This window comes from Nycticebus coucang, chromosome 11, assembly GCF_027406575.1.
Source record: "Nycticebus coucang isolate mNycCou1 chromosome 11, mNycCou1.pri, whole genome shotgun sequence".
In the NCBI taxonomy this organism is placed as follows: domain Eukaryota; kingdom Metazoa; phylum Chordata; class Mammalia; order Primates; family Lorisidae; genus Nycticebus; species Nycticebus coucang.
Window position 1 is genome coordinate 55,914,094 of NC_069790.1, and position 12,395 is coordinate 55,926,488.

At 37.3% G+C, this 12,395-nt stretch overlaps 1 protein-coding gene across 11 annotated transcripts in view; it reads right to left on the reverse strand.

The window, feature by feature from the left end:
• The window catches only part of PPP1R9A (protein phosphatase 1 regulatory subunit 9A), a 320,283-nt gene that overhangs the window by 31,869 nt on the left and 276,019 nt on the right, over positions 1-12,395 (reverse strand). For all 11 annotated transcript variants that reach the window (XM_053553455.1, XM_053553454.1, XM_053553450.1 and 8 more), the window contains one exon: positions 205-362. In XM_053553455.1, coding sequence (XP_053409430.1) covers positions 205-362 — 158 coding nt within the window. The remainder of the gene's footprint in view (positions 1-204; positions 363-12,395) is intronic.

Sequence of the window (12,395 nt, forward strand, 5' to 3'; positions counted from 1 at the left end):
GCTCTTCATTAATTCATGGAATGAGTAGAAAAAAGATTTTGAATCACAACAATATAAAGAATTCAAGAGACAAAGAAGTGGACTATTCCAGCTGTTTCCAACTAGGGCATAGACTCTGGTTGCGGAAAAAATCATTGTCTTCAATAAGCTGTAGGAGCAATGATACAAACCAACATGAGTTGGAAAACAGTCAAGGGTGCTCACCTTGCGCTCTAGACTGTCCTCCCCGTCTGTTGAACTGACACTATCATAGAGCCTGGTCCTAGTGGGCCTCTGGCGTCTGTTCTTCACGGAGAGCTGGGCTCGGGTTTTCAGCGCTTTTGAATCCAGGCGCTCTGTCTCCGGGACAGCTTCATTCAAGTCTAACAAAAGAATATTGCAAAATTGTCAGTGAGAGAGACCTCAAGAGAGGATTGACAAAAGACTACAGACCCTGATAAAATCTCAAGGTTATCAGTGACACCAGGAAAGAAAAAGGTGACAACCATGACAGCCTGTCTGATATTCCACAGGTAACAAAGAAATCAGAGGGATTTAGGAGAAATGTACAAAGCCTAAAGGAAGAAATCAACACCAACGATGACCCGGCCAACGATAAAAATCTAACATCCAAAGACCGTAAAACCTTCCTATAGCATAATTATAAAAAGCACTGATTTGTATTTGTGTATATGATGACCAAAGACAAAAGGGAAAGGTGTATCAAAGCTGGGAGATCTTAGAAACCACAGTCAAAATCCCACAAAAGCCAGACTATCGGATCAAGTGAAAGCGTAAGAAGGTGACAAGCAGCATAAATTTTCTATAGCAAAATTTACTAGTAGGCTTTAAATAGTAACACCATTTTGGTCTCTGTTACCCTAAATGGGAAAATCTAGCTTGTTTCCCTTTGAATCCTGTAGAAATACTAGTGAGTAGTTTTCTCCATCAGCAAATTTAAGATAGCCTGGGAAATAAAATAAGGTCTGGCTACACATGTGATTAAGTAAGCAAGCAAACAGTTAAACAATCATTAAGTACTAAATTTACTAGTATTAAGCATGGAACAGGACCAACATTTCCTTTCCATTTCCAGCAGTTACCTTCTAGGGTTGTATTCCAAGTTATTTGTATGTGCCTCTGCCTCATTGCTTTTGCAGAATACCTTCTCTCCCCACCGAAAACTACACTGAGTTTCCAGAGGAAAAATGTTTAAGTTTTTAAATATAAAGACTCCAAGAGAAAAAGGGAAAGAGAAAAGGGAATAAAGTGGAACACAAAGACAGTAAACTAACAAAGGCCGCAGGTTGAGTCCAGTGTGGTCCTCTCTAGGCTGGCTCTACCACCTGTATTTCCGCTGTCTAGGTTTTAAGTTAGGGCCCCAAGATTAACACTGTAAAAGGGTTTTGAAAAAACCCATGAATATACCTATGTACTGGTTGAGGAAAAGTAGTCTCCAGCTGAATTTAGCTGAAATGCTACTACTCACATTTGCCTATGTAATCATTCCTTAGAAATAAAGTAGTTTGATCATCAATCCTAGTTTATCTTCTCAGGGTGACAGACGTAAATGAAATCTTGTGTAAGGAATTAATAATAAAGTACTTCTAGATTTAAATCACTAAAAATAAAGCAAATTAACTGAGTTACAGAAAATTAATAAGTACTGGCATTAATCAAATAAAACGATTTCTTACATTATTATTAGCCCAGGTAATTTCTTTTCACAGCATTATTCTAAAGGTGTGCTTTAAATGTGCTACATCATAAAACCAAAGCAAGGAAGTGTCTCAGGTTATGTCTCCCTGATCTATGAAACCGAGCACTTGGCATATGGTTCTCGCAAATAAAATTGAACATATTTTTGCCCAGGACATAAATCCACTGAGCGACAATATTTACAGAAGGTTTTGATTTTTCATTTCCTATGACTTTTCACTTCCTATACTTGAAGGATGAATATTCGGAAAAGTCAGACCATTTGGGTACATATAAAATGAACAACTAAATATTTTCTAATTAGTAGTCCGTTTACTTCTTACATGTCAGTGGAGAAAAAAATAATCTCCTTGATCTCTTTAATTTCCTCCTTCCGATAAAATCTATATTTGTAGTTGCCCGTTTAGAGTTCATTAGTTGTGATAATTGAGAGAAAATCAACCTTGCAAGCTCTTGTTTACATATAAAATGTGGAACACCACACAGATGAAAGCACTAATATTAATTAGAAATACTGTAGTACGTGCACGTCTTGTACCTAGTCTAGCTCCTATCTGGATCGTATGCTTATAATACAAAGCGTGTCACATTCTCCATCTCATTTGTTCCTCACAACAGCCCCATGAGACACCAATCAAGTATGTTTTTTCCTCTCCTGTAGCTCAGAGAACTTAAGGAGCCTGCCCTCATCCACACAGCTAGTTGATGAGCTACCATAATTATTCTAGTGTTTTGACTCCCGAGCCACTTTGATTTAGCTAGTGTTGAAAAAGTTCCTATCGTAAGATTTTAATGCCATTAGAGTTCAATGTTTTAGGTTATGAACTCTTATATGATGTGATTAGTCTAGGAAATTCATTTCTCCAATAGGCTACATATAAAATATTATTATTAATCTTCCATATATACATATTAGAGAACATGGAAAAAGACTAATCGTGTGAAAACTATACGTATAGAATAATCTAGTTCTCAGATGATTTCTTGTCTTATTGGTTTAACAATAGCTTTGTTTACTCAGTGACAAAAGACCCAAGCAGGAACCTCATTCCACTTTTGTAAACGTGGTTCCTTTCGCAATAGAATGTCAACTCTGAGGACCTGGCATAGCACCCAACATGCAGAACTGCAGTAACTGCTCCATCACTGGGTGTTGAGGAAATAAAGAGAGAGGAAATGAGAACAACTTCTTAGCAGGATTTAATAGTGCAGAGCATTTATTCTAGGCCTCCTGGCTCCATTACTATTCAATAATTTGCCTGGTGCTTATGTCAAGACAACCCCAAAATGGCAATGTGGTATATCTGCCTTAACATGCACAGACTAGGTGCAAACCACTTGAGTGCACACACGAAATTATATCTATTAAAGATGCAGTTAGCTAGAGTCTATAAAGTAGTGCCTTAAATCCATTACCCAAGTGGCCAACAACCTATCTCAGGTAATTCACCATTTTTCCGTTTCTGAAAGCAATGATTTCAGTGCTGCTTTATGACAGTAATTCATGGATTACAAACCATTTATGTTCCATCTTGAATTTTTTTAACAATAAAGAACCAGAAAAATGGAACTTTCACTTTAACAGCAGTTATACTAGAAGGAAGTTGGAAGGAAAGCTGTTCACAAGCAGCATTATCATAGCCCCGTACACTGCACGCAACACCCCTCTTTCCAAGTATTAGAGGACACGCATGCAGATAAAAAGTGCATAGGACTTAACATTGCTGGGTTACCAGAAGGGTGATTGATCACTACCTGCTGTCTTTTTCCATCATGTAATATAAGAATCAGAATATCACAATTCGAAAAACCTGAGATTCTGGTCCAACTTTATGTCTCAAATAAGGAAACAGAGGCTCAAAGAAGGTTGCTAACTTGTAAACTACTTCATACCGCACAGTTAACCTGTGGCAGAGACTGAACAGGCCTGTGCTCCTTCTGGAAGGTCATTCTCAAGTCTGGAAGTAAACTTTACAGTCTTCTGCCTTCTTTGAAATCCCCTTTTTGGTCTTTATGTTCCGAACAAAGACACATGTCGAGGGCTAACTTTGCAAACTTGTGGAAGTATACAGCATCAGGGAAAAACAAAGCAACACTGAGGGACTGTATTTGGCTTTTTGTATATCCAAGGAATAAAATTCTTAACCCCTTCACACACACCCCACCCCTACCAAATTAGCTGTCAGTTTGGTGGGCAGCAATGTGGAAGGAGAATTCACGGGGCTCAATGTTCCTAAGTCACGTGCTGCTAAACATAAAGGCTTAGGTGGCCATGTCCCCTCATTGTCATTCATCCCTCCGGCGATCCTGATCAATAATCTACCCCGACTTTCCCAAACCCGGACTGCAGGGCCACCCTTCCCTCTTCTCTCCAGTGGACCTTGTTCTGTTGTTCATAGGGTCGGAGGAAAATTTCCCTTTCCTCCTCTGCTTTCTTATTTATTCCTTCTTTTAGATTCTCCCGTCTCTGAAATATCCTACCTCTGACTTAAATGTGGTTAGAAATATAAGAGCAGAGAAGACTCAGTTGGATCAATAAACACAGAGAGATAAATGCAGAGAATACGTGAAGCAGCTAATGAGAGAGCCGTGCTGGGTGGGTGGGACACCACCTCACTCTACCTGCATTTTAAGATTATTTTCAATATTGCTTCAAATTGAGTTCTTCAAAAGAATATAATGGATTCAATTATGATTTTAGCAGCTGTTATGAAAAATGCTCTATGAAATTAGGATGTTATATATCATATTACACAGGGACCGGTTCCCTACAGTAATGCTGTGAGTCATTCAGTTTTTTTCACTAGATTGACGTTATTTTTGACGTAAATGGAATGCTGCCCGCAGATCCGACACAGGCGGCAAGGGAGCTGGGGGAATGGAGCAGCATAATAATAGGGTCTGCTCAGAAAGTCAGATGCACGAATCCCCTCCAGGACAGTCGCCCCTCACACCACCTCCAGGCCTCGCTTGTGCTATTATCGACTGAAACGCTGAGCGTAATAAGGCACTCGGTGGCATTTTAAAACTTTAACAGTATCTGTATGCCATTCTTAGTCACCGTAAGTTCATAAAAGATGGGCCCGCTGGGGTGTGGGTTGACACACACCACCCTGGGGAGGGAGGTTCACGCATCGCAGAGAGGCAGGGTGAAACAGTGACCCTGAGAGGGGACCCGCAGCTAGTGTGCCTGGAATAGGACCCAGAACAAGTGGCTCTGCCACCAAACTGGGCGATTTACATCACCTCTCTGTCCCTCAGGATTGTCAAGTGCAGAGGGGCGTGATAATAACATAATAACTGCATTGTTATGAAGATTAAACGCATTGATAGATATAAAAGTGCTCAGAATAGTCACTGATGTATATTACGCATTCAGTAAATGTCTTTACTGACATCAAGAGATTATCAAGGCATTAAGTTTGTAGAGCAAGTTGCACCACAACATGTACATTCATTTAAAATATTTAGAAAGCAGCAAGGCAAAGTACATTTCCTCGTGGTAAATGTAAGAGTGTAATTGCACAAAAATACTGGAAAGACAACACCCTTGTAGTAATGGGGGTTACTCCTAGATGAGAGGACATTGGCCAAAGGGTACTTTAATCTTATTCGTAACGTTAAAAAATATTTTTTCAGTATTATGTCTTTTGTATCACGTAATTTTTTGTGCTTATGTATAAATAATAATTTGTGCAGTTAAAATCAATTAAGAAGAGGAAAAAATCTAGCATAGTTTCTTTTAAAGAACATCTTAATTCCATTTAAATCCAATTAGCTATGGTGTTTCATGACTCAGTATTTCCAGAGATTGATATGAGCCCAGGCTACTTTGCCAAAATCTGGGTGACTCTCCATCCTCCCCATTGAGAAGGCTGCTCTTTTCCACCTTCTTACCTTGCTAACTGCCAGATAGATGACTGGGGCCAACTAAGACCCCATGGCTTAGCCCGCGGCTACTATCCCATGTTAGTATTATATGGGGAAGAAGTATTGACTGGATATGCTAAAGTAGGAAGAATCTCTTCCCAGTCCCAGAATAAGTAGAAGATTACTGCTTATTTTCTAATCTTCTAAATAGCACTGAATCTACTGTTCCATGAACTATACATTTCACTTGCTAATCATTGACAAAATATTAAGGAATTCCTTTTTACTTCTTTTTCAATTAATGCAATCTCAAAACCATCTATGTGGCCTTTGAAACAAATTTGGTTACTGTAGTGCTTCTCCAGTGCAGTCTGGTGCCTAACCGCTTTCTTCAGTTTGGGATTGGTCTACATTTCCGTTCCCAGGGCCTCTAGCCTGCCTTGAGAGGTAGCTACTGCCAGTCAAAAAAAAACTGTATGATATGTTCTAAATTCTATCAAATATCATTTGAAATACTGGTAAGAGTTGCTTGATTATGAGACTATGAAAGGACACAGAGTTTAGATTTAGACTATAGGGAAAGGCATTAAAATCAGACAGAAAAGAGATATGCATAACCTAAAAGCCAAAGAAATGCAAAAATCTAATCAAATGACAAACTAGTTGGGAACTGGGAAGTGAACAGAGCTATGCCTGGTCATGGGCATAAGCCAGGTGTAGGCAGGTGGGATACAGGATTGTCCTCCTCCTGACAATGACACTATAGTGTCTGTGACAACTGCAACAATAAACAAGCTTCTGGGTTTACACTCAGGGTTGTATGAGAATCTCATCAGTTCCCCAGTCAAAAATCTCCGGGATTTTGGATTTCCTAACCCCCAGCATGCTAAGTAGGTACCCCCTCCATACTGTGATGTGCGTAAAACTTCCTTGATTACAATTCAAGAAGAATACAGATCTTACGCCTCTTGTAGAAAATTAACCCAGTTACCTAAGATGATAGTTACTTTCCTAAATGAGGATGTATCTTTCAATCACAGTACAATTTCATTACGTAGAGCAATAGAAAATGTAGGAAAACTTAAGGTTCACCGTCCTCGTAAGTGTAATGTAGTAGATGTGTAAGAATTTTTTAAGTACTTAGGAAGACTGTCAGTCTGCCAATAATAATACTTAACTATAAGATCAAATATACTAAATTTATAAATGCAATTTTAAATGTTTGTAGTTATTTATCTAAGTTTGTAAACAGTTTATAATAAAGTCTGTAAATAAACTGTTATTCAAAAATCCCTTAACAGCAATTTGCAATCATATTTAAAAATTTAAAGAACTAGGTTTTTAATTATGGAACTTGAATAAATCAAACATTAATTTAAAACTGAAATAAATACCTGCATGACTTTTTTGGTGTTAAAAAAAAAAAACTCTGAGTCAAAAACTCACAAGTCACAGAGTTTTCAGTGTATTTTTATTCTAACATTTCTTTAGTTCCTTTGTAAGTAGACTTATTCCCTGTAGACCTTAGACGCAGTTACTATATGGCACTGAAATAGAACAAATTATTTCATGTTCACCCAATAGAACAACTTGATGGTAGTGTCCTGCATTAATTAAAAAACTTCAAGGGTTTCAATATAACCACTGAAATAATATGGTTGACACATTTTTTTTAGAACCATAGAGAAGAGAATTCTCTCCTTCTAATTCTGGAAACAGCCATTCATGTGTTACAGATGCTTTGACGCTTCAACTGACCAAGTTTCCCTCTTAGTAATTAGATGTCTTTAAGTGAGATGGGAGGCCTACCCTGAAAAATATGCAGCAGCCCCAGGCAACACTTCAGGTACAAACCACATTGCATCTTTTACCTTCTTCCTTTCAGATCACTCCACCCTGATTTCCTAGCCTATTCTGTTAGTCGATTTTACATTAGAATAACTATATTGTTATCATTCAATCTATGTAATTAGAACTCCACAGTGAACCAGACTATAAATGTAAGAAATAGTTTGGAATAGAGCTGTCTTATGAGGTTTCCTTGGAAAGAAATTACGCACAGCAGGTTAAAATTATCTTTACTTCCAGAAGACCATAATTTACCTTAAAGCTCTATTAAAGGCAAATAAAATTCAAAAGCCAAAATAAAATATAAAGTAGCATACTTTCCTTAAATGATCAGAAAATTACTTAATTAGAGCTCACTCTGACACAATGATCTTGTGTTTCCTATTAAAACAACTTGCGATATCTTCCAGGACTAATTTATATCTCAGTATGATTGAAAGTTCTGGGGACTTCTGTGAACTTATGAAGACTCAGTGAGAAACGTGAAGCAAGGAGAGCTATTTGCAACTGAATGCTTTCTTTTGAATGTCCCATTGATTTGGCAACAAAAGATTTAATGGTTTACACCTTAGATAATTCAAAACTTGCAGGAAACTAGACAGGCAATTTAAGTGCTTTGCTTTTTGAACAACAGGACAGATTTTGGCTCTAATGATATGGTGGAAAATAATCAATAAATATTGATTTCTCATTCATTTGGCTTATTCATTAAAATTTTCCATAGTGATTCACCAGGAATGTTCACCCTTCAATTAGTACAATTCACTACTATTCTATGGTCAAAATTATTTATTGGGGATTAAAAAGAACTAAAAATAATCTGTTCAGAAAAGATAAAAATTGTGAAAGTTTACCAAATTATACGTGTGTGCATGATTTTTTAAAAAAGCTTGAACCTACTCCAGAATTCCCCAGGTCCCAATTTACACCTAAACAATGTGACGGGGAGGAATGATTACCTCATTGCTCTGTATCTGATGTTCTGGTAGGAGACTCTCCTGATAATGTAGTGCAAGCATTTGCTTTCCTTTTAACAACTTTCCATTTAATGAATTCTGGCTTTAATCATGCCTTTAACCTTACTTTAAAATTCTGGATTCCAATGCTAACAGTGAATGCTTAATGTACTCTCAAACTCTATTAGGAAATAAATCAGGTATGGTGGCAGAGGTCTGGTCTGGTCTCAAATTTACAGGTATCTGACAAGAGCTAACTTTGAAGGCTCAAGAGAAAGGACAAAGATAACAATTTCTTGGAGAAGTGACTCTCCTTAGTGATGCAATGTTTGGTTCATGCTAGCTTTTTTATTTTCCTTATTAAACCTTAAACCAATATTTTAAGGCTTAAGAAAGTCTTTTGTGGTTTTTCTTATTCTTACCCTGTAATTATTTTACTTAAAAATTTCCATGTTAAAATATTTTACTTATACAAAAAAGTATACCATATATACAAGTCATACAGAAAAAGAAAAAGAATACATTCATAAACCTCTCTCAAGTCTAAACAATAAAATGAGCATTTTTGAAGTTCTCTCTATTCCCTGTTTCTGGTTGTAGCCCCAGCTTTTTCTCCTAGTTTTCCCACAAATTTATCCCTAAAGAATACATTGGTTGGTATCTGTTGCTTTTTAACTTTATATGCTATTATATACAAGATAATGAATTGTATGTAATATTCTGTAAACTATTTTTCAACATTATGTTGAAAGGTGTGGCTAGAATTAATTCACTTTGTACTGTAGCTATTATGGACAATGCTGCAGTGAATGTTTTTAAACATGTCTTATACACAATGGGGAGAGTTTCTGGGAGGGTATACATAAACAGCAAAGAGAATTTGTTGGGCCTTAGAATTTGTACAGACTGCATTTTATTGGATAATACCAAATTGTTTTAACAAAATAGTTGTATGAAGTTTTCTTTTCTTCTTCTGCTGGCTTTGCCAACCATTTCGTTTTTGCTAATGAAACTGAACACCCATTTTTGTTTCCCAAACTTTGTCAACTGCTCATGTGTTTTATCCATTCTTCTTTTATCTCTATTAAGTTAGTTGTGTTTTCTGATGATCTGTGATTTCTTATGATTTCTTAATATATTATGAAAACAGTCTTCTTTTCTATGTGTTGCAAATATTTTCTCTCGATTTTTTGGCTTCTCTTCCCATGTACTTTATAGTGTCTTAAGGATCAAATTTTCTTAGTATTACTGGAGTTGAATTTATCAAACTTATGATTTGGAACTTTTGTATCTTGTTTAAAGAATCATATAAACATTCATTTTCTTCTAAGAATTTTAAACATTGCCTTACATAATTGAGTCTTTAATCCATTTGGAAATTATTTCATGAATGATGGGAGGTGGCGTCCAATTTCATTTTTTCCCGTATGTATAGTCAATTTTCCCAGCACCATTTATAAGTCCATTCTTTTCCCACAGATCTGCAGCGTCAATTCTATATTATTCTCCAAATTGACATAAGTCTGCTTTTAGATTTACTTTTACTAAACAATGAATTTTCACTTCTGGAAAAACAAGTTCCTCACCTTGTTCTTTTCTTAGGAGTATCTTGACTATTCTGGACCAAGTTGTTCATTCGTAAAGATTTTAGAAAACAACCTGCTGAATTCTAAGAAAGTTAAAAACCCTGCTCAAAGTCTGATTAAAACTGTATGGAATATAGAGATTAATTTGGCATACTGGCATTTTTATAATATTGAGACTTCCTTTCACTTCAATTTATGTTCATCTTCTTTAATGTCTTTCCATGGGTTTTGAGCATCTTTTGTTACCTTATACATATCTTTTTTAGCTGTTGTAAATGGTGTAAAATCTTGTAAAAAATTGCATTTTCTGTTTGTTAGAATTGATTGATGTCTGATTCCTTAAAAGATTCTTTAAATCTTTTATCTCTTTTGCTTGTAACTGGTAGTAATTGCTAGGAGCTCTAGACAACATTGAATGTTTTAATAGTGGTATTTAGTGGTAAAACATTAAAAGCATTCTTAATTTCAATGGGAATTCTTGATTTTAACATTTTACTTTTTAACATGACATGTTGAAGGAAAGTACTACCAAATCCAAAAAGGGGGGGAGGACCAGATATGTAGCAGCACCCCTCGCCCCCTACCATAAGAATGTGACCTTTTGTAACTGTCCTAGGAAATAGCCCCGAGCTGAAGCAGATAACCGGTAACTGGTTCTGAAAGAAAAAAGCTAAGCAAATGTTTAACTGCTGATCTTGTCTTATGACAGATGAGTAATGAACCAGAGTTCTTCTTATCTGGAAAAGCCCCTATGTCTCCTACCCCTCCCTAAAGCCCCTGCTATGTCTCCTACCCCTCCCTAAAGCCCCTGCTATGTCTGCTGCCCCTCCCTAAAGCCCCTGCTATGTCTGCTACTCCTCCCTAAAGCCCCTGCTATGTCTCCTACCCCTCCCTAAAGCCCCTGCTATGTCTCCTACCCCTCCCTAAAGCCCCTGCTATGTCTCCTACCCCTCCCTAAAGCCCCTGCTATGTCTGCTGCCCCTCCCTAAAGCCCCTGCTATGTCTGCTACCCCTCCCTAAAGCCCCTGCTATGTCTGCTACCCCTCCCTAAAGCCCCTGCTATGTCTCCTACCCCTCCCTAAAGCCCCTGCTATGTCTGCTGCCCCTCCCTAAAGCCCCTGCTATGTCTGCTGCCCCTCCCTAAAGCCCCTGCTATGTCTGCTGCCCCTCCCTAAAGCCCCTGCTATGTCTGCTACTCCTCCCTACTTGGTTTTTGCCTTTATAAGCTTGTAAAAACTGCTGTTCAGGGCTTGACTCCTCGGCTCCTAAAAGAGTTGTGAGTCAAGCCCCAGCATGCCGGAATAAAATCCTCTTGCTATTTGCATCAAGCGCTGTCTCTTGCAGTGGACTGGGGTCGTCAGAGCTCAGGGCAGAGTGGGGGGTCCTGCCCCAAGTCTTTCAGTGTGACAGAGACTCTTGTTAGCCTCAAGGAATATCAGTTCCTCCATATTCCTAGTTTGATAAAACCTTTTATCATGAATAGGTATTAAACTTTATAAAATTTTTTTTATCCATTTAAATAATTATATTCATTTTTTCTCTGGTTTATGTGTTAATTAACATGAGGTTTTCTAATCTTAAAACCAACTTTTGTTGTTTGCATAGACACAAGTTGGTCAGGATGTATTATACGTATTTTTGAATTGCATGTCTGGATTCAGCTTGCTAATATTAGCAGAATTGTTAATCTAGCTGGCTAATAATTAGGATTTGTGACAGATTTCAGAGTAACTTTCTTTTCCTTGATAATCCATCTTGAGGCTTGAGATTGTTCTTCTTAGATCATTTTTCTTCCTTTTCAAGTATGTATTTTAGTAATTTATTTTCTGCCTATTGGTAGAATATGCTCAATTTTTGTCTGAAATGTATTTCTTATTTTCATTGCAATTTGGCGAGGGCTGGGTTTGAACTTGCCACCCTCAGTATCTGGGGCCAGTACTCTACCCAGTGAGCCACAGGCACCACCCTTTCTTTCTTATTTTCAAAAGCACTTGTATTAAACGTGTAGGGTGGAGTTATTTTCTCTCGGTACTTTGAAGACACAGTTCCATTGTCTTCTGACTTCCATTTTTCCCATTGCCAGGTTTTCATATCGTCTTTTCCATTGGATACTTTTACCTTCTGGACACTTTCACAATCTTCCCTTTGTCTTTAGTGCTTCAATATAATATACCTAAGTATAGATTTATTTTTATTTGGAATTTCTTAGGCTTTTCAATCCTTGCCCTTTAACCCAATTACCCTAAAATCTATCTCAAGAATATGGCAAGAAAACAAAATGACCTATGCATAAAGTGGTTCATGGTAGCACTGTTTATAAATGGTAGCCTATCATTAGGTGAAAGCAATTACAACTCTAGCTTCCTTAATTTGTAGATGAGTCTTCTGTTTCCACATGTTAGCTGCTTATGAATAACGTAATACTAGTGTTAACTCT